This window comes from Tigriopus californicus, chromosome 7 (genome assembly GCF_007210705.1).
Source record: "Tigriopus californicus strain San Diego chromosome 7, Tcal_SD_v2.1, whole genome shotgun sequence".
In the NCBI taxonomy this organism is placed as follows: Eukaryota; Metazoa; Arthropoda; class Copepoda; order Harpacticoida; family Harpacticidae; genus Tigriopus; species Tigriopus californicus.
The window spans coordinates 3,078,878-3,101,321 of record NC_081446.1 but is presented as its reverse complement, the minus strand read 5'-3'; the positions used below and the strand labels follow the sequence as shown (position 1 = coordinate 3,101,321).

The window sequence follows — 22,444 nt, the reverse complement described above, 5'->3', positions numbered from 1 at the left end:
AGCATGACAATGAGAGAATAAGAGTTAGGGGCCTAAAAAACACATTTAAAACTTTCAGATCACTCAAGAGAGCTTTTATAATGCTAAACATTTCAAACTGACATTGCTAACACAATACATTGCCACGACGACTCTTAAACTAGACAGGCTTCAGAGCCTAATCTAATTAATCTGATTTTTTTCTGCCATAATATGAAGTGCTTGGCAATGAAATCCATTAAATGGCAGCCCTAAAGACAACAGCCGTTTTTACAGTGAAATATGGAACAGCTGATCGTGTTGATATTTTTCCTGGAAATACTCTCACTAGATGGCGGGATTTGTTGGGCTCTACGACGAATGTGCCCTCTTTTGCTGAAATGACTTTTGAAAATCTTAGGAAATCAAAAACCATAGATAGATAACTTCATATAGGGCTAGTCAAGTAAACGCGCTCATGGACAACTGACGTTATTCCATGGAGTAAAATCAAAGACAACATGCCCAGCCAAACCGCACTGTGCATGTATTGGATTTTGACTTTTTTTCCTTTTTACATGCTTGTCTAGGCAATTAGCATTGCGGTGTTGAGCCAATTTGATAGCACTATCACCGATTTACACCAAACATGCTCATTTAGTAGGGTTTGGTAACACAACTCGCTCAAAATCACTGGATTATTGAAAATTCAATGGGCGGATAGTGCGAGTTGACTAATGTTTGTCTTAGTTCTCTCTCCCCAAAATGCCCAAAATCAGGGTGCCGGACCACATTTTTCCTTGAATTTCCTTTACTTGACATCCCCTATATAGATCGATCAAAGGCGCTGCAATTGCTTGTTTTCTAGTGATGGGATCAAACAAATTGTCAAAATCAGGATCGCCAGAAAGCTAGCAAAGTCAAAGCACTAGCCGGTTCTAACGTACCGTAGAATATTAGGCTTGACCAAAAAGGTGACCCTGGTTTGATCGAAGAAGATTCAGGGTTACTTTTTCTGATTAACTAACGGGTTTTCGATATTCCGCTAGTAATGCCGTATGCCATTGAAAATGTAAATTGGTAGCCCTAGTTGCGACCTCCGGTGATTTTTTGTTTGATCCCCATCAGTATTGTTTTCGTCTCAGCTGTTGCTGGTGGGCAAAATGTTTCATTCGTAGTCAAGCTACTTATGGTACAAATTTGAATCGTTGACGGCTCGTTCAAATTCAGAGTAGAAACCACTAATATGACTCCTTGTCAAGCAATTACTCTCGTCTAGCACGCTTGATAAAACGGGTTTAAGTAAGTTGTCTGATCACATTTTTAAGAAAATTGCGTCCTTATTTGAATCCTGGGCTTACTTTTTTGCATCTTCATTTGTCTATTTAGGTCCTTTTTTATGCATAATTTTGAGAATCCTAATCATCATACAGCCTCATATATGTTTATGCATTATCCTTTTGCCAATCCTACAAACAACTGAGTAATGTTGGAATGAATGTATTGTCAAAACTTGGTCTTCTTCCTAACGCGGGAAAAGCTAAGATGATGTTTATAAACTGAATTCAAGACTTTTATCATGTTATACGGGTTTAATCTTTATTTCCGGTTTGAAGTTAAACTTATTAATTTTTTCAACGACGGATGTAACGTCAACACTCAAAAATTAGTGTCACAGCACTGACCCATGAAAAACAACCGACAGAAACTCAAGGGCTAGGCAACTTGGAAAGCTCCAGCTGCCAGTTGGGTGACGTCACTAGATATAGCACGACAGGGGTCAACCTGTGAACATAGGCTGTGAAATGAGGGGATTTGAGCTATATATTTAGTAAGATATCTCGGAATAAGCTTAATGCCAAGAGTACAAAAAACCATCCAAAATGTGGAAAATGTCAAAAGAAGCAATGCAATTGTATACTGGAGCTAAAACCAAGAAGCATATTTGTATAATTTAAAATGTCATCTTAAGAAAGGTGTTGGATGAGACAAGTTGGAATAACTGTACGTGTAACTCATGTTTTCTATCAAAATGAGTTGTTGGACAGTCATATATATTTGTGAAAAAAGGTTATAGAAACCTTGAACAAGCTCATGAATAAATTAAGTTTATTTATTGTTTACTTCTTTAGCCCATTGAATTTAGTGCCAATATATGATCAAACCATTGTTGAATGAAGATTTGATGTTATCAATGTAATAAATCTAACATTGTTATTTATATTCATATTACACCAATCTAATGTTATGACAAAACATTTGATTTGTAAATTCATCTACAGATGTTTTTTCACACTTTTAATTAGTCAATGTAATATTCTAATGATCTTCTTTATGGATTCTAAATCAACCAAATATCATAACCACCAAAACACTTTCAGAACCAAGGATACTTACTTGAATATATGTATTTAATTTCAGACAATCACTGATATTTATATAGTTTGATCCAGTTTTATTAAAAAACAATGTCATTAATAAATTCATTTCAGCCTACTTTGTCCGAATTATAATCAATCAATATTATACTATAAAGGCATCCTTAATTGGTTATGAACAAACCAATTATTATGATTTACAAAGCGCTTTTAGAAACTATGAAAATGAAATGAATGTAACGTTCATCATTACAAATCTTAGAAGACAAAAAAGCATTGAATTATGTAATTCAAAAACTAACTTTCAAGAAAAGACTTATGTGTTTTGTTTTTCTTTTTTGTTATAAATTGCAGTAGTTAGCAATAAAGTGGGTAGGATGTAACAAGATATCTCAAACTGTTTTGATTTGAAATTTCACGGGAAAAAGGGTTTTCATTCTGCCATATATTATCACATCAAAGAGTAATGGAGTTTTTTACACTCTTATTTCATAAGGTCTTTAATCTTTACAAACTGAAACTAAAAATGTGAACAAGACATTTCAAATACCTTGAATATTGTTTAATGATACATCCAGAGCACTTTTGTGGCAATTAAGATAGTAAGTAGGATAGTTTTTGAAGGTTAATAAGTACCCTTGAATGTTCAATTTAGCATTTTTGTAAGACATCTGGTTCACTTTTTCCATGCTTTTTTCAATTCATCTAAACAATACATAGAAACCGATCTTATCATATCTATTTTAAGCGTCCAAAACTTAAACAACTATCCATTCAGTTGAAATAATCATTTTTTGTAATTTTTCACGGGCTTATTTAACCGCTACAGTGAATGCAATCCCCAGTACTATTCAAATGAAAGGTAATAGTTTGTATATCTATTACCTTTCAATCTTTAAGTGATATTTGGTCTACCAACAAATTTGAGTTGGCAGACCGAACTAGTCCTTGAATGTAGGGTTGATCTGGAATGCTATCTAAAAATTTGTCCAAGTCTGACTTGAAAGATGCTACCAGATCAAGAAGGCCCATGTATGCCCTAGGAATATTAGAGGGAAGCAAATTAAACAATGAAGGAGCCCCAGAAAGAAAAGATGTGGACTTCATGGTTCGAACTGGCCTGGATTCTCGAAGACTTGAAGGTGCTCTCAAAATGCACATAAGTCTCTACAGTCACTAGAATTGACCCTAAATCCTGGGTTGGGACAAAGCTCATGGATACTTTTGAAGACTTGCAGTATCAGATATCTTTTGTACCTTCTCTGAACACTATACAGTCCCAACTTTTCTAGTCTGTCCCAATAGAAGAGCTCTCTCATTTTCGTGATGTTCCTAGTGAAACATCTTAGGACCTACTGAAGCCTTTGCAAACCTGCTGAACTCATTGGAGCCCAAATGGGTGAAGCATATTCAAGATGTGGTTGGACAATCAACTTGTACAGAGTTAGCATCATGATGCTATCTCTGGATTTAAACATGCAAGGTATCAACCACACATTTGAAAAGCTTTACCACCTTCAACTGGATATGCTCATCAAACTTTCCATTATTTTGGAGGATTACACCTAAATCTTTCACAGTTGAGACCTGCTCAATATCTTTACCTCCATTATCTACAAGGGGAGTATTTAAAGGAGTTGACGCAAACGTCTTTGAAAGGAATTTCATTCCGTTCAGGGCCATATTGCTCTCAATTACCCATGAGTAGATTCAATCTAAGTCCTTTGCAAGGCTATTGGAATCTTGGCTATTCCTACCAGAAACTAACTTTGTATTGTCAGCATAAGACTGGCAATAATACTACGCTTTTGAAGTGGGACAACAAATATTATAAAAAGGAGAGGCCCTAAGATGGAATCTAAGATTACATCTTTCATCTGTTCTCAAATTTGGCTTAATATATATATGGAATGTTTTCCACTTATAAGATGCTAACATGGTCAGTTGTAGCAGAGTTTTTTGACTGCATGTTAATTCAATAAAGGATAAAAAGTTGTGAGCATTAAGGGAGAAGCGTGTTTTTCAATAGATTGTCAAAGAGTCGTCACAAGGTGCATCTAAAAATTAAAAGGTTTCAAGAATTCATTTTTTTTAAATTTCAAATGCCATTACATACAAAATTGAGCTGAAACAAGAGAGAATTGTATTAGAAGCTGTTATCCTTGTTTCGTAACATGCATATTGCTTGTTACATATCATGATGCAAAAAAAGCTGATCAATATTGTGGGTAGCCTCTTAGTACCTTTCAGTGCACCTTTTGATTGGTGAAACCTTTAGCATAAATGTTGTTAGAAAAAAAGATAAATAGTGAGTTGAGTTGCCTCATGGATGAAAGGCAATATTGTACTCCTATCCACCATTGGGTCAACCATGCCCTATTAGAGTTTTTATTTGAACAAACATGTTAGAGGGCAATGTTTTCTCTCTGTGCTCATCCCTTCTTCTATCCACTATGACGTCACCCTCCCACCCTCATTTTTTTCTGAGGTGCACAATCTGTATTTTAGGACCTTGCAGCTACTCCAATCACGCGTATGTAAAAGGTGCTTACTGAGCTGGTTCTCTTCCTTTTTGCACCCTGAAATTATCGAGCGCGCTCCTTCGTTCTCGATCGTGAGGTCTGTACCCGGTCTTAAAAAGAAAGAATTATACCGCAAAGGCCTACAAGAGGATGGAATTGTCCCATTCCTCCTCTTATGGCCCATGGACTTGAGAGATGAAATGCAGGCCGGTACAAGGCCACGGTCCCGGTCAATTTTAGGGTGACCAATAAATAATGAGAACAAAAAAGGCAATTTTCCTTAGATATAGCAACCTAAGGTGAAAGACTTAGAGCCGAATTAGAACCAATAAAATTGGTTCGGGTCAAACTCATGATATCACTACTCACAATCACCACTGTCTCCAGTCTGTGCCAGATCCAAGCCAGACTTAGTGGGCATGGAATGGAAGCGAGAAAATGAATCCCGGCCAGCTGGAAATTGTTCCTTATGTTGGTGGTATGGGAGACGGAGGACGGCGTTTTACGAGATGTATGGAATGGATGATGAGGACGAGGATGAATAGGGTCGGCCGAAATTTGCAGAAATATTTTTCCTTATGTGATTCTTCTGCAATAATTATTGCATTGGTAAGTCATAAAATTTGATCATTAATTTTTGACAACCTGCCAATTGTTACACCATTTCCACCATTTGGGAAGCAAATTTATGAAACATTAAGTTTCATGAATTTGTGTAAAATGTGGATTGTTTTGCAAGCAAAATACATGCTTGATTCTTGTAGACAACTTCTTGACATCGAATGTCAATGCAAAAAGGTTGTAGATACGATAACAATCCCAACTAGAACATTCTATGCATTTTCTGGGAGATGCATTGTCGAATGAAGGATTTCTTTTCGCAATCAGATTCATCTTAATGCAGCCAACATTGACCAATATTACATTAATGATCATGTAATGGGAAAGATAAATAGTGTGGTGATGAATATTCATTTTTGGCAGTAAAGCCATGTAATTTGACATGTTTCATCTGATGAAAATCTTGACTAAAACAGAGTTCTGATGTCTGAAAGTTGCATTTTAATGCTTCCAAATACTGATGTCGAATTCAAATTTATTTATCTCTGATGACAATACCTTTTCACTTTCATAACTTTTAATATAAAAAACAGATAAAAGTAGCTTCTGGAGCCCCCCTAAATTCATTGGTGTCTGTATTCTACTCTTTTTAATTGCAACTTTTTGTGTAAATCCAGGTTGTCGACAAAAAGACACTTTTTATTTGCACATTCTAGCCGGGCCTAATGATGAGGATGTCTGAGTTGGTGTCGGTGGTGCTACCGAGGGTGCTATCGGCCTGGAGTCACTTACTCGCTTTGGAGAAGGAGTCACTCCAGCTGCTACCGAAATGCTGGATTTGGAAGAGACCCGACCCAACACCCGACTCTCGTTGGTGGCGCGTTCTCTATTTGGGAGCGCAAAAAGGTGAAGGAAAATCGTGGAGGGCTGAAAGGAACCATACCCAACACCGCATTTGGCGAGTAGGGCCAAGGCAGGGTTTGCAGGGGATGATGAGCCGATACCTCCTCCAGCTCTTCTAGTTCCTCTAGCTCCTCCTGATCAGGAGAAGAAAACTCAACGAGCTCGACCACCACTAAACTTGGATTGGTGCTGACGAATCCTAGCTCGAGCTGTGTTTAAAAACAAACAATATATATTCAAGTGAGCTTCACTCCTCGGGGTAGAGGAACAAGTGTTGTGTGATTTTATACATTTAACGAAGATAAGGCTTTAAGTGGAGTGTGCTCATTGTTCAGTTTTGATTGTACGCGTACCAAGTTGTGTGCGTGCATGATCATTGCAAAGGTAAGCTGCACTTGGCCAAGCAGGGGTTTGTCATTATTTTAAGAAACTACGATATGGACTAAAGTAGGATATTTTAATTCCCTAGATATTTAATGTGCCGTTTAAAGGCTCACCGAAACACAGGCTCATGGTATTTGTCAAGTGCAATGATTGTTGTTTTGACACTTGCTCAGGTTTTTCACGTGTAAGATGAACTCTATGGAACACATTTCTGAAACTAAGAAATGAGACAAGTCAGTTGGGTCAGATTACCATCTGAAGCTCATTGTGAATCTGAAATGTATACCCGTTGTTCATGGTGTGGCATCTCGCACCTGTCATCTGCCATCAAGTATGCTAACCAGTCACCCATTAGGACCAGTAATTTCCACACCTGCTATTTTGACTCGCCAGGATCGGGTTATTGGGATTTTTTAGAAGTGCACTGATGTGGCAGAGGCCTTTGTTCCCTCCTTGATTGAGTTATTTAATAGGGAACAGCTGGGTATTCATTTTCTGACCTTCACCTCAATCCAAGTGGCAAATAAGGCTATTAATGACTCTCTGCTCTCTCTTGGCCTTTGCTTATCTATTGGAGCCTTTCCTAGCGTTTTGTCGAGAGAGAAAGTAAACATCATAAACGGTGTGAAAGCGGGATCATAGTTGAGATGTCAGAGACAGCTATTTGAACAGGATTAGGAGTAATTACGGGGACAACTTCAAAGTGGAGAAGAGACCTTGTTCTAAAATCGCTCTTGCCATGCCTGGCTTTCTTTCCCGCCACAGATCGCATGGGAAGCATGTCGTTATTCGTCAGTTCCACGTTCATTGTTTGGGTTTTTTACTTGACTCCATCCTGGATGTTTTTTTCCGTCTTCACATTTCAATCGAGATCTTGCAGTATACTGTAATCCACTTTTAAGATCGGCACTCGTGATACGTCCCACATTATTAACCTGAAGTACTGTACTTTTAAAGGTCGACCTGAACACTCAGGGTTATGATCTCAAGACGCTCAAGATACTTCGTTTATGCAAATCATTATTTGTGAGTGCTTATCGCCCCTCCAACTTCATGAGGATAAAAAAGAGCTAGGCATCAAAGCTCAGCGTGGAAGAAATTCCAAATTCTGCATCCTGATTCTTGGGCCAAGGCTTCAATTAATATTCGCTAATGTGATTCACCCCTAAAAGCGAAATGGGCTCAAAAGCAGAGGAACGTCGACAGGACACAAGGGCCTTCCCAGGCTCATCCATCAAATATCTATGTGGACAGCTGAAATTGTTGCACTTTTAAGGCATTTTTTTGCCTTTATGTAGACCTTGTTATTACATGGAAGTCAATCAAGTTGTGACAGAACCAGAATGTGGTTTAACGTGTTTTGCACTCATTATTGCAGCATAATATTGATCTTTTATATGGTACAAAACAGCGACCAATTGAGGAATGGAGGGAATGGAAATCGAGGATTCTTGTGAAATTCATGTCTTGATGGGCGCCAAGCTCTCGAGTTGAAAGTTGAAGTGCACTCCTCAGTCATCAGGTTTGGCCAAAGGCGTTTACTATCAACCTGGTCTCTCGTGAGGGAAAATGAATGGAAAGAGTTCTTCAGGTTTAGCGTGTATTCATGAACCCAGCGTAAGATGTGTAGGCACTTGACTGCTCAAGTAGGCCCAAGAAGAGCTGCATTGAGGCCTCGATAAGGCATAGGGGTTTTCAAATACTCCGCAGTTGTCCCAAAGCATCTCCAAAGTCCGCAGAAGATTGAAGACCGTGCACCTAATGGTTGGATCATTTAGATGGGGTGCAGTTTATTGGTCTTGAATGAATCATTAATGGCTTGTTTGAGAAGGAACCATGTTCATTATTTTCCTCCATTTGGACAAAAAACGAATTCTTGGAAGTTTCCACCTTGATGAGCAAACAATCCAGTGTTGTCCAGGTTATTGATTCATATTTTGCTCAGTCACCACCTTCGTTGTCATAGTCAGAAAATGGACTTCGTCTTGCCAATCCTTGAGTTGGATGGTTTCAGATGTGGTCGTCGTGCATTTGGAAGTGGCTTTGGGTCAGCTTTTCCTTCCGTTTGCTACACACACTACACAAATTTCATGAGCGTGCATAAGATCAGTGGAGATGACTCATTCCCTTCAGTTGGCATTCAGTCGCAGTTAGGCGGGCAGGCGGTGAAGATCCCCCGGAACTCCATTCATTACAGGCCCGATCTTTTGATAATTGCGAAAGCTAATTTGGAGCATTCATTTTTCAACCAGAGATGAACGGAAAATTTTCCAACAATGTCTTCGTCTTGCCGCTCCATCATCTCTTATCATGGTCGTTGGTCGTTTCATGTAGAAAAGAGCAAGTTCTGGCTTCACTTACATGAGCTCTCTACCTTACTCACACTCACATTGTTCAGACCATCCCCGCTAGTTCATCTTTTTAAAGAAAGATATTGACTAAAGTACTAACATCCTCTAAGCTCACTGCAAGTGTCGTTTGTAAACCTCTCCACAATAACGTGGTTAAGCCTTAGTTTTCATGATGAACCTTAGGGAAACGGGCCTGAGCTGAAATGGTTCTTTAAAATGTACATTAGTGGTCATTGGAAGACTATAGTCTTGTCAGTGGACTTACTTCCCTAGGCCAACTTCTTGTACACATTCTCCATTGCTCTAAGGAGGGACTGGCCCTCTTTTCTCTGGTGGTGTTCTTCTTGTGGAAGTTGTGGAAGTAGCCCGTCTGCAACTACTGCTACTACTATTCCTACTACTACCACCGCTACCACCACCACCACCACATCTACCACTACTGCCCGGCGCATCCATTCAGCATAGGTGGTAGCAGGAGGAGCATTTAGAGCTGATACCTGTTGTTGCCATCCATTGAACCCACGGGTAGCGGCAGTAATCCCCCCCCCCCAACTCCCATGTTGGCCCCCTTCGTCTTCTTCGTCTTGTTCTTCTTCTTTTGGTCTCCTCCCATCAGCCATCACTTCCAATGTTGTACTCGAGGAGCTGCTAAGAGCTGTTAGGAGCTGCAAGAGTGTAAGTGGATGGAACCTGCTCAGAATGCCAGAATGCCTGCTTGGACTTGGCGGAGTTTCAGTGTGTAGTAAGAGTAGTTTCTTCACTTGTATGATTTAGTGAGTGTTTTGAAGCAAATGGTGACCAAATGTGTTTCAAATATGTGCGTGTTCAAGGCGGGGCATGTGATGAAGGTCAGTCAGTCAGTGCTATAAACGTGTATTAGGATTCTTGACAACAACGGTTACTACGGATGGAGGATGGATTCCTCATCAATCGGGCCAAGAGTTCCTCTCATTTCTGAGTTTTACAATCGGCCAGATGGGTTTACTTTTTGTAGGGTGTCGTGGAATCCCCCCCNATATGCTACTTCGAGTTCTTCCTTCTAATGAATCATGCTGAAGTTTCTCTCCCCCTATTTTCTTTTCAGGAAAGGCCAAAAAGTTGGAATGCATAATAAACCAAAAAGGAAAAAGACGGGTGGAAATAGTAATCTGAGTGAATGAAGAAACAAAAAGTGTTACCAACTAACGACATACACCCTACCGATCCAACTTCTTGCTCCCCCTCTCCAATGTGGTGTGATACGGCCAGTGAAGTGGCGAGGGCCCAGAAAAAAGTGGGAGCGTTTGACAAATTTTGCTCACTGAGAGACGTGCTCCATTGACAAGAGTGTGAAGCGACTAAGATCAGTACCTACTACCCTATGTACTTCTAGTCTCCTTCATACGTACATATATTCCTCCCATCCACCTTCAATGGCTGGACAAAAGTTAAAAGCCGATGATTCAAATCCTCCCTTGTGGCCATCACGTTCTTCCCCATTCATCCCCCCACCTTCCCTTTAAAGAGGGGTAGGAACATCTTCAGACACTGGGAACACGCATCGGCATAAATCCCCCCCTTTGAAAATTTTTGCCCATCGTCAAGAATAGAAAGGAAAGACAGCGGAGACGAGGACTGACTGGGAACACCACTCGATTTGGCACACATTTCAGTGCATGTCGGTCCAACTTCTCGTGGTCCGACTTCGACGTCGCCGTCCTCGGTGAAGCTCTGGCTCGTGCTTCCTCTCCCTTTCTTGGGAGTCGAAAGTGGCCTCAAGGAAGAAGCGAGGCCGTTTCAGTGGTCCCCTCGACTCGAATGACTCGACTGCCTGCCGAACGGCCTGGCCAACAAACCAGGACTGTAAACTACCACCACAACGAGACGACAACAACGGCAACGACTCACAACGTCTGTGGCCTTAAAGTGGCCTTTCTCTGAGTTCCCGGCTTGGCCTTCGGCGTAGGCTAGTTTTCCCCCTGCCCTCTTCTCCAAGTAGTGGTGTTGTGTGCTTCTATTGATTGAGCATATCTCAGCTGAGTCGGTTCCGCGTCGGAGAGAGAGAGTAAGGAGTCGTCCAAGCAGTAATTCATCCCTGTTTTGGGTTTGAAACTTCTGGCCTCCGAACCTACTTTCCATGTCTGCACGTTGGCTCATCGGGCTTAATCCTCTTCCTTCTTGTGCTGTCGTCGATCTTTTTTTGCAAGAGAGAACGAGAGAGAGAGAGAGAGAGGATATAATAAGTGACCAGATCAAGTCGGACAGGGATGTCCTAAAATCAGTGAGTGTCCTGTGATGTATCTCTCCAACACGTTTTTGTCGTCGTCGGTGAGGCCAGTGACCGTGATTAAGTGCAAGTGTGGCCCAGTGAAAAATGCACCAAATGATCCCTTGGTGACCCTGTTCTAGTCTCCGGCCGCCATGAGCACAAACGGCAGCTCGAGCTCCACTACCAACGGCATCGACCCTTTGTCTCCCAGCTCGTCGGCTAGTTCCACTGCGGGTATGCCGGCCAGTGCGGCCTCGGCTGGAGCCGTGGTGGCGAGCTCCAATGCGGCCATGGTTCTCGCAAATCGGAGTGGTCAAGATCGGCTTCGGGAGCTCGAGGCCTTGTTCCTTGAAGGCCCGGATTCCGGGGTCCACGAGGCCAAATCGTTTTCTACAGAAACCTTATTAGACATCCTATTAGTGCTTTATAATGAGTGCTGCAACTCGTCGTTACGAAAAGAGAAGACAGTCACCGATTTCATTGAACTAGGTAAGACACGCCACGGCAACCTTCGTTTTTTTTTCTCTCTTGCGGTCAAAGTCACGCGTGTGATCCTGGAGGCGCAATTCGGTGCCAAATCCTTCTAGACCCTACATAGGCCTTCCGGCCTCTTGATCCAAGAATGAATGAACCGCATTAAGTTGCCAATTACTCAAGGCCAGACTCTTGCTCTATTTTCTTTCAAATGGCTGTTCGCTGCTCGCCTCCTTCAACTCCCAATCGCGTCCCAAAACCCAATAGAACTTTGTACACGGTTTTTGTGCCGTCTTCCCGAAGAAAGAGCAAAAGAGGGCGAGGCCACAAAGCTAATTTTTCAGGGAGCCCCATTAAATTTAGAGCAGAGTGTTGTCGTCGAGCCTTTCGTTTTCATTTGATTCAATTTATCAGGCCACGGCGAGGCTAGCTCCGTTTGAGCTCAGAAAAGGTGTTGTTTCTAGCGCTGAAGTTGAACCTCGTCAATGGAACTTGTTTGGTGGACTCGATTTTGGTTTCCATGGATTTGAAGCAGCATATCTCACGGCCAGAATGATCTGAGAGAGGAGGGGGTTGGAGGGGGGGGTGGGGATGGAATGACAAGCGAGGTGAGGTTCCAAGGAGGAAATCTTCATTTGTCAAATGATGAGGAACTAAACGACGACGTGCATGTCCTGCTACGCATGGTGAATGGAATACGCTTTGTGGTGGTTCTATTGTCAAGTAGTACGTAGTGGTACACAATAAAGCAGTTTCTCTCTTAGAGCTCTTGGAGCTCTTTTCTACGACGGAGGAATCAATTCGCTTTGAGCTTCTCATCAAAAATGAAAGTGGTGCTACTTTCACAAAAGAGGATTCTTTTGTTGTGACGAGCCGTTTTCAAATGAATTGCAAAAATAAACCAGGTTCATTCAACTGGATTTAAAAGTCGGGAAAGGTGCTTTGTTCACCCTCAGCGCCAGTTTCAAGCACTCCTCACGATACACACTCCCTCCATAGGGATGAATACCTGTATTCTCATTTTCATGCCTACTCCTTTGGTTGTATGTATGTAGCCAAACATCGCACTTGTCATCTGAAGGGCAAGCAATCGCATTGCATGTGCATAATTGAGCCTGCCAAAAATTGAGTCCTCTCCTTGGCAATGGAAATACTGAAAAACCACTATCATTTCGGCCCCTTCTCCCCCCACTTGCTCCAATATCTTCCAAGAATCTCTTTCTGCTCTATCAAGGAGACAATGTGCAAATTAAGCCTCCAGAGGTTCCTGGTAAATGTAAGGGGGAATTGTCACGTTATCCACTCCCCAATAGACCCTTACAAATGAGTTGTACGTTGCGGTTCACCCTGGGATGGTTTTATGCACCTAATACGTTCTGCACACACACATATATATATAGACGTAAATGTACACGCGCACATTTGTTATATTATCATTTGAGCATGTTTGACTGATTGCTTGATGCGTGATGCGTGTGACACACATGTTCAATATGGGTATTTGTCAGGAAGTCTGCCTTTGAGCGATCACGCATTGTCCACCCCGTCCAGATTGAGTGCCTTTTTGGCCAGGTCCACCCCCCAACTCCATAGGTCCAACCCAAGCCAAACCATCCCTCATCCAGCCCTCACATTGATCAAAATAGACAGTTTGCATTACTTATGAATGAGCATCCGAATCCGACGCGCGTGTCGGGCTTGCTGTTGGAATAATTAACGTGTTCGAAACCCATTCCTCCTCACTGGCTGGCTTGCTGGCCTGCTTGCTTGTTGGTATGCCTTCCTTGGGGGATTCGCTAAGTCGACCTTGCCGTTGTGATGTGAATGGTGATGGACCCTGTAATCAATTTTAAAGCATCAAGTAATTTTCTCGCCTCTGAGGTGCCCTTTAAAAGTCATGTCACGGAAAATGGGCTTGTCTCCCCAGCTTCATATTGATCTGTCAATAGGGATGGCGAATGAAAGGGGAAAAAGAGAGGCCTTTTGGTCCTTCCCCGCTTTTCAATTCCATGGCTAAGGACACTTGAGAAGTTTCCTGATTTCTTCTCTCTCTTGACCTCTTTTGGCCCTATGGCGCTTGGTTTTATGTTCTCGGACTACTGTACTGAATACGTACATGGTTGGTCTTCTTTTTCTAATGGCGTAAAGAGCCAATGAACTGGACAACGCTCATCGCCCGAGTTCATAGGGGTGTCTTGGTCAGGCCTCATTGATACGTTGGTCAGGGATCGAAGGAGATGGAGGAAGGAAGGGGGAAATTATGGGGTCCATTCCCTGATTGTAGTACATGGCTCGTGTCTAGAGGGGGGAAGCTATTTAGTCTTCCCAGTATGAGGGTCCCCGAGAAACGGTGCCCCACCTCCCCGAAATGAATGAGGGTCAGATCGTTGGAAAGTTTTTAACCCATAGATTGGGTTTGATTTATGGGCATATTATCTATGTCATTCTATTTTCGCCTTTTTGTCTCTTGTGAAGTGATCCAATATTTACTGGAGAAATCTTGAGTTCAAGACTGCTCGGCGATGAAGTCGGGCATTGATCGTGTTTACCTTTGGACAATCTCCAAACTATCTGAAGTGTTGTCATAGCTAGCGAGTCAACGTGAAGTGTGGACTCCTTGATCAGCTGGATGTGAAACATGTTGGTCCCTGCTCGACGATTTCGTCAATGAGTTCAAGCTTGAACTTCCTAGCAAGGCTTAGGGTTGCTTTGCACAGCTCCTTTAGATGTCCTTGAGAGTAATTTAAGGAGGAGACTCTCCTCAAATATGCTGACATTCTCTTTGTCCTTGAAAGCTGAAGTTTGTGTTCCATGAATATTTAGCTTCAGGCGTCTTCGCTCCCCTAACAGGTGTGCGTGTGTGTTTAAGTACTGCCATGCATTTGAGAAAGGTGGTCAAAGGCCGTGTTATTGTGAGTGTTTCTGGCACATTCCAAATCCGGAAATCCTACAAGGACTTATCCTCTATTCATTTGTTCCGTTCCCTGGAATTGAAGCAAGGCCATGAAGACTGTCCACGGCACGATGAGTTCATATTGCCAGGCATGCCAATGAAGGTCATCGGTTTTTTTTTCACTTCCGTCATTCCAACACATTTGGCTCGTTACACATTGACCTTGCACACTTGTTTGAAGTTCAGTTTCTCAGAGATGGACCCATTGCTCGTGATGTGGCCAGCTTTTCAATTTCGAGCACTTTGTCCCGGGAATCTCCCACCTTCCTTGAGCTCTGTTCTAAATTTTTGGAGCGGAAACCGTATCACCAATGAGTGCAAATTCGTCAAATCCTAATGCTCAATACTGGATCATGAATATTGATAGACACACTCCCACTTGAGTTGGCAGCGCCATTATTGTTATGATCCTCGTCCAAGCTATTTTATTGATCTTCAACAAGATCAATGGGCACTCAAAGAGCCTCCTTTACACCCATTGAGTCATGTTGGATTATCTACGAATCTCTAGACGTTTGATGGGTTATTCTCGGATGTAAGCAAAATTGGGGCAATCGCTGCAACGGATTCTCAAAGCTGACTTGTAGGTTATCGTTTGTCTCCTTTGGAACAGATTAAGGTCATTGGCATCGTTATCTCTTGATCATTTACTCCATTCACCCTCCACGTATATTTGTACCACGTACTTGGGGGTTTATCGAGTGTTGATCGGACAATGCAATGTAGAGGCTAATGTGAATGCCCTTTTTCCCTATCTGTTCACAGATCCTCTGTATCTGATTCTCTGGTATATCCCTTCCAAAACCATCGCAAGTCTGTGTGTTGTTGTAAAGTGTAGAGTGGTTTTGGGGACTGGAGAACAAAAGAAAGGGGAGGGAAAGAATAATTGCTTTCAACATTTCTCTCTCGGAAAACCTTTTTGGGGGAAGGAAAGAGAGGGTGAGAAGAACCTCTCTCTCTCTGTCTCTCTGTCTGAGGTCTTTCTGGGGATCTTTTTTCCATCCTCCATTCGTCAAAGTTGTCTACGTTTGGCACCAAATTCGGATCATCATTCTTAGGGACCTATTTGAGCTCGAAATGTTGGAATGTTTGGCAGTAAATGAGACGAAAGCAATGCATAGCCAAGAAAATTGGCACCAGCCGAATGAAATGGTTTCGATTAATTCCGCTTTGGTTACTTTGGCATCACCTTGCACTTCTAGACGGCCAGGAAAATCATTAATCTCTCCACCACCCACCAAACCATATCAACCACTCCCATTGAAACGAGGGAAAACACCATTAGAATTGATTTCTTGCTCTCTTTTCCTCCGGTCAATTTAGATCCTATCACCATCTTATCATTGTACCGGACGGAAATGAGAAAGCAAGCCGAATGTTTCGCTTGAAGACGATATGTTTACCAGACGATTGTTTATACCGGATTCGGGTAGTCTTAAGGACAGAAATAAAAAAGAACTCCGAGTTCATTCATCTCCCCTATCTACGTACAGTACCTTTTCCTTACCTTGAGTGAGTTTCCAGTTTGAATGTGGCAATTGATCATCTTTCTCGTAACCTACCATGTTCGTCAAGTCAGTCGAGTTCAACTCATTCGAAATTGGATATTCCGCCCTCCAGAAAGACCCATTTGCATAAAATATGTTTGTGAATGGGATGGATGATGCAAGCACCACCTAAAAGAGGGAGGTGGAGCTCGTTCCTCCGATCCTATTTGCAATGCATGCCATCATGGTTTTATCAATAGTTGGCTGTGTTGATTGTATTTTGAAAATTGTCATGCAATTGGTTAATCTTTGGCCTGATGTTTTGCTCTCGTCCTGCCTAATTGGTCCACCATAATCTGCTTAAAAGCTTACCCACGCCATAACTCGCATCCACGAACGAGGACTTCCATCCATCGATTTACTACTGGTTGGATTTGACTGAGTTCCTTCATCGTCAACGTTATTGGTGCTACTACATGTATGTTCATTTTGACGACCACTACGTATGGAGGACTGACAACCAATGCGTGCATATGAATATGAAATGTGATGCTTGAGTGTCATTTATTCTCAATGGCACACATTTAGTCTCCAGCTTGGTTATTGTCATTTTTTCTCTTGAGCAGATTTTGAATGAGATTCCAAGAGAAATGTCTTCTTCCTCGTTTTTTGTCGCGTCATCCATTAAGTTGCCCATTGGCATTGTGAGGTCTGTGAAGAAGAATCCCATGTGATTACTCAGGTTTCCCAAAGTATAGTTAGGAAGTTAAAAAAAAACAACGAAAATACATGGTCATCGTGGTCCAACAATGGGACTACATAGGACAGAATGGGGCTGCTTAGTGAGCATTTGTCGCATTGGAGGCAGAAGGGAGCATGTCCGATGGGAAATTAGTCCCCCATATCTCCCTCCCTCCCTCTCTCTCTCTTTCTCTCTCTTCCTGTCCCTCTTGGCTCAATGTCAAATATCATCGTTCAACTTGGAGATTGGAGATAGATGCATATTCGCTCATTTGATTTATAATTTGACGTCTGGTGACAGTTTTCCTCTGGAAAGTGGAACTCGGGCACACGTTGTCCCTATGGTGTCTCATTGTGTCGTGGGTGGACAATACACATGTCGCCCAACTGAGTGATCACTGATCACGGGGCACACTACCTAGTACGTACTACGCTCAGTAGATAGACGCCTTTGCTCCTCGTGGCGTGAGGAAGCAGCTGAGTCCCAAAAATAGAAGGAAACGCTCCCAGACCGCAAATGCAAAACCTCCATCAATAAATGGATCGTTCATTCACACTCGGAAAAGCGACTATGTCGAAAAACACATTTGCTATTTTACAAATTGGATTCCAGCCATTATTCGAAGAGATGCTTAGAGTGTTCAATGATGAGTTGAAAAAAATATTTTGAGTCATAAAAGGCCAGCGATGGAAGCCTTGTTAATTTTATACCGTTCAGTAAATGTGTCCAGTCCTTAAGATGTCATTATGTTTCACGTTCATTCGCGAATTTAGCTTTGGTAAGCGTTATTATCCCTCGACTCTAACGATCTCTTTGCCATTTGTTCTAACGAGTTGAACACTGATTTGGTTTGGTGTTCGCCATTGGATGGATCAGAGGCCATCAGTGAGTAGATAGAATGTACAGTCCGTCGGTTCATACATGGTGGGCGTGAGTCGTCCGCCGATACACGATGGCAATCAATAAGTCGTTATAGTGCGGCAAGTACTCCTGGCTTCGTTTCAACCACGACACTCAATCGATGTCCCAACAGCCGCTCGCTCGAGGATGTCTCCTAGTTTCTCTTTCCTCGGCTGTCCATCGAAAATGGCAGCCAATATCAGAGTCCTCCGATGTAAGTTGTCTGTACAAAACGGGGTGAGGGATCCACTCCCAAGCAAGCTTTTTTGTACATGTGTTGGGACGGAGGAGTCGTTATTGTTGGCTCGTTAAGATATTGTCCCGACAATTTGTCCCGACGATTTGTCCCTGAAGCTTGTTTTCTAAATTGGAAAAGTGTTTAATTGGATGAGAACGCTCGTCCTTTTGGAAAAGAAGCACATCAACTCAATACTCAAGGGGTCATACATACGTTTCCGATATTTGAATTCGAATGCCATGTCCGCTTGCATTTTATGGTCGTGGTGCTCGCGGTTGATTTCATGACACGATGCCAACACCATCCGGAGTGAGTTCAATTTTCTGGTGAATGCTCTTTTTCACTCAATTCTTGTAGCTTAGACCAGGCAGGCAGACAGGCAGGCAGGCGACCAATGTCCGGAAAAGTATGCTTCAATCCATACAGAGAGATTAGATATTGGGGAGACACCCCCCACCAAACTTGTGCTACAGACAAGAACTCAGCATCACCGCTCCTGGAATCCAAACCCAAATTTCTAAACTCATCCTGATCGGGTCGTCTGAATCATTTTTTGTCGGCCTCCCTGGTGCTCGAGACATTTCCAAAAATGCCCTGATAAATAAATGTCTGAAGTCAATATCGGGATCCCAAGTGATTGACAAGAGCAGAAATGATCTTGATGTCACTCCAAAGAGGAATAGCCCGACAAAGCAAGGTCTACTTGAGCACCTTTGTGTTGTAACAGTGGAAAAAGATCCTGTTCAGACGTTAACAGGAGAACTGGAAAGATCTCGTCTATGGTGTTCGACCACTAGGTTCCATTGTTCAGAGGAAGGGGGACTCGTATTTCTTAATCTAACACTAAAGCGAAAAAGAGAACAGTCTTCCAAAGATCAGAGAGAAACCCTTGGTCGTCTCATTGGTCTTTCATGCCTCCATCCAAGAATGCTCAGTGTGAACTGGACAGGCTCGCAAACATGTAGTAGAGATGATGTTGTGAGAAAGTGCATGGAGTGTATGTAGTACAGTACAGTACACAGTACATCAGTAACTCCATCCTGCTTATATGGGAATGGGGGAGAGTAATCTTGATTTTGCAAGCCTCTCAAAGGCAATCTTGTGCTAAAGAAAAGGTTTCAGTTTGGGATGTCGAACAAGTTGGAAGACTGCCTCCGTCTACCATATAGTATAGAAGGCTGGACGTTAGACTGAATTTGAGCGGAATGTTTGAATGGCAAACTCTTCGATTGCCTTTGCCATACTGATGAGTGGTGGATTGAGCGGTCATTGGTTAGGAGGGAAAGTGTGGCTATAGGCCTGGCTGGATGATAAGCTTGTAAATGCGCTTCCTGTTGTGATCAAACATCATCATCATCATCATCAGCCATCCAACTTGTGTTCTGCATAAGCATTCGCTTGATGAGGAACAACGGTTTATTTCTTGGTGGGAATTTCTAGTGCTGATCTAGATTCCCTCTGAAGCGACAACTCGCAACTCGCAACTCTCAATTCTCAAATGTTCTGTTTTATGGGAAGTTTGTTCAAAATAACAGGATTTATAAAAGGCTTTGACATGCAAATTGATATTGACTTCCTTCCGGACTTAATGAAAAGAGGAAGGAGAAGCAGATATTTAGATACATGCATCGGTGGGGTGAAAGGTGTCTCTACATTTTACCCGGATGTTGGCCAAAGAGCCTTATTCGTTCTAAACCATTATCCTGTTTGTTTAGATTAAGATTTGTTTGGAGTCGCCCCGGTTTTTTGGGTGTCCATTTCGGGCGTTTAAGTTTCTTTGTTAAGCTCAAAGCCGGGTGAGGATCCTATGGCTCTGTTTAGGCGAAAAGCGACCCTTTAAAAATAAGGACGAGATTTTTCACGGGAGCCAAAAATTTTATTAAAAAACATGCAATGTCTCCTCATAACAACAACAATTCATTCCTTTGTTTGTACCTGGAGCTGTTAGTGATCCGAGACAGCATTGAATAACCTCATATGCCCGCAGTGGAGGCACTCTGTGAGCCTCCGAGTGAACACGAGAAAAGAAGGCGAGATTGTTCGGTTCTGATCAGATTTCGTCCCGAGGCTTTTGTTTGGCATTCAGCATTCCAGCTTGGCTCACTTGAACTGATTGCAAATCCAAACAAACCGATAAATAGTATGGACGTTGTTGAATCGCCTTTCAATGCACACTCTTTTAGACGACGATAGATCCCATTTGAAGTTATTTATGCTCCCCTCCTCTCCTTCAAAGGTTCATGTTCTCGAGTTTCTGTCTCACACAACATTTGATGGGTTTCTCATGCATGGCCATTCAACAACAGGATTTGCTCCATTTGGCCCGGGTTCCGGCCCGATTTGGAAGTCCTCTTCGCCACTTGAAAAGTTTGGCAAGTTTTCTTCTTCTTCTTCTCGACCCGAAAACTGCCTAACTTCGCTTCACATGTCAAACTTCATGACAAAATACAGACTTGCCCGTGTCAAGACCTGGCAAAAACTCAACATGAAACAACAAAAATAGATGGAAAAACATATTTTGAGTCTCCTCGGTACATACACACACAAAGTGCTGAATAAAATGGCGCATTCCGGTCTGTTTACACCATTTTCACGACGAGGGGTGAAAATGCTCCCCCAAAAGTGGACTCTCTCCACTCGTCTGTTAATCTAGTTTAGCAGAAAAACGCTCTCTTTTTATGGCCCAACATCAGCCAATGAATATCCCGTCTGTAGAATGGCACGACCAGAAACGCTTACTTTTAAAAGCTATCCCATGTCTCCATTCAAATCGGTTAAGATGGTAAAGCATACGTGGACCTCTTTAAGTATCTTTAAGTTGCTCTCTGATGAGTCGGTTACAAATCCCCCAACTTTTCTCATCTTTAAGTCGTGGATGATGAAACTGTTCCTTATCAGGGACCAGGTTCAGATTCCAACCATGTAATAATTTATTATTTCGCATTACAAACTTTCAAAAAAGTAACTTTTTAAACGACAAAAGTTCTAAATTGATTTGCTGTGATTGTAGCATTTGCTTTTCGATGTCTGTAGTCTGAGGCAATGAATGATCTCCAGAAATATTGTGATGACGTCATCGGGCACTTCGTGCTTCACTTAAAATCTCCAATAATCAGCATGATCATTCCCATAAGCAAAATATTTAGTCTCATACAGACAGTGGGAGCCATTGGTAAAATAGGTAAAATATGTAGTGTAACCCAAAGTTAATTCAAACTGACCTGCATGAACAAAAATGTAATTTTATTCAATTGGAAATGGCCAGGCATGGAAATCGTTACGCAATGGGGAAAAGGAGGGTAGCTACAATTCTGCGGATTCTCATTTTTTATTATCAATTCTCCGAACTTGTCGTCATAAATCTTGTGATTTTGCAAAATGTAGCCGGAGGTCTCAGGGGAGTTCCAATTGGACACGTTTCAATTACTCCTTTTCAATTCATGTTAGCCAATGGAAATTGCAAGGTTCTACCCCATGTTCAATAGCCTGATCAATATTCCATTTATGCGAACCAAAATGTTCATCTCGCAAGATTTGGCTCAGTGACTTATTCCTCTCTCCACGGGAATTAAGATTTATGGCATTAAACTTCAGGCAGATAGAGAATCGCAATTACTACTCTAAAGCAGTGAAAGGGCGACGATCGGAGAACTCTTCAAAATGGTTTCGGCAAGTGTCTCAGCTTGAAGTCCAAGTGGCAAAGCCCTGCCTTAAGTTTGTTCCTACAATGCTGATCGTTGACCAAACTTGGAAGTATTGGGTGTTCTCCACCCTTATGTTGGAAAGAATGCCGGCCCATTGCCCGTGGTGGCAGTTTTTTTTGCTAGCTTTCTCTTCACACAGATAGTCAATTCATCCGGACTGTTTACCCATTCAAGTCCTAGATCTTGGGTCTAGACTTCACACATTTATAAATATGTCTAGCCCCCTCCAATTTGGCTTATCTTGAATTCTGGAACAGCTGCGCGTGTGAGGAACATCTGATGCTACCTTGAACAAGTCCGGATATGAGACTTCCATTATCATCATTAGCCATGAATTTAGATAGCCAGCTATGAGCGGGTTTTCGGCTCTTTAGGTCATTGTTTGAACTTCATGGAGCGTCGATTTCGTCTTTCTTTAGGGTTGCCGCCCAAATTAATGGCACATCTGATAAGAGATGGGGTCGTAAAGAATTAGCATGACACCTCACCTGCTTTCTGGCTTGCTTGCTTGCTTACTTGAGAGTCATAGTGGGTGTTTTATCGAATGCATTAATGATATACAATGTCAAATCCCGTAACCATCGGCATTCACACGTTCTTGAATGCATGCATTTAAAAAGAGATTCTCGGATTCGGATTGC

General features: G+C 42.2%; 1 protein-coding gene across 5 annotated transcripts in view; it reads left to right on the top strand.

Annotated features, from left to right (window-relative positions):
* Positions 1-6,276: 6,276 nt before the first annotated feature.
* Positions 6,277-22,444, top strand: part of LOC131884155 (serine/threonine-protein kinase MRCK alpha-like) — a 39,006-nt gene continuing 22,838 nt past the window's right edge. For 2 of the 5 annotated variants that reach the window (XM_059231825.1, XM_059231826.1), the window contains exons 1-2: positions 6,284-6,706; positions 10,142-11,794. In XM_059231825.1, the coding sequence (XP_059087808.1) occupies positions 11,458-11,794 (337 nt within the window). In that variant the 5' untranslated portion in view covers positions 6,284-6,706; positions 10,142-11,457. Of the gene's footprint in view, positions 6,707-9,887; positions 9,906-10,141; positions 11,795-22,444 lie in introns of those variants that run through there. The other 3 variants (XM_059231829.1, XM_059231823.1, XM_059231824.1) reach the window with 3 other exon arrangements.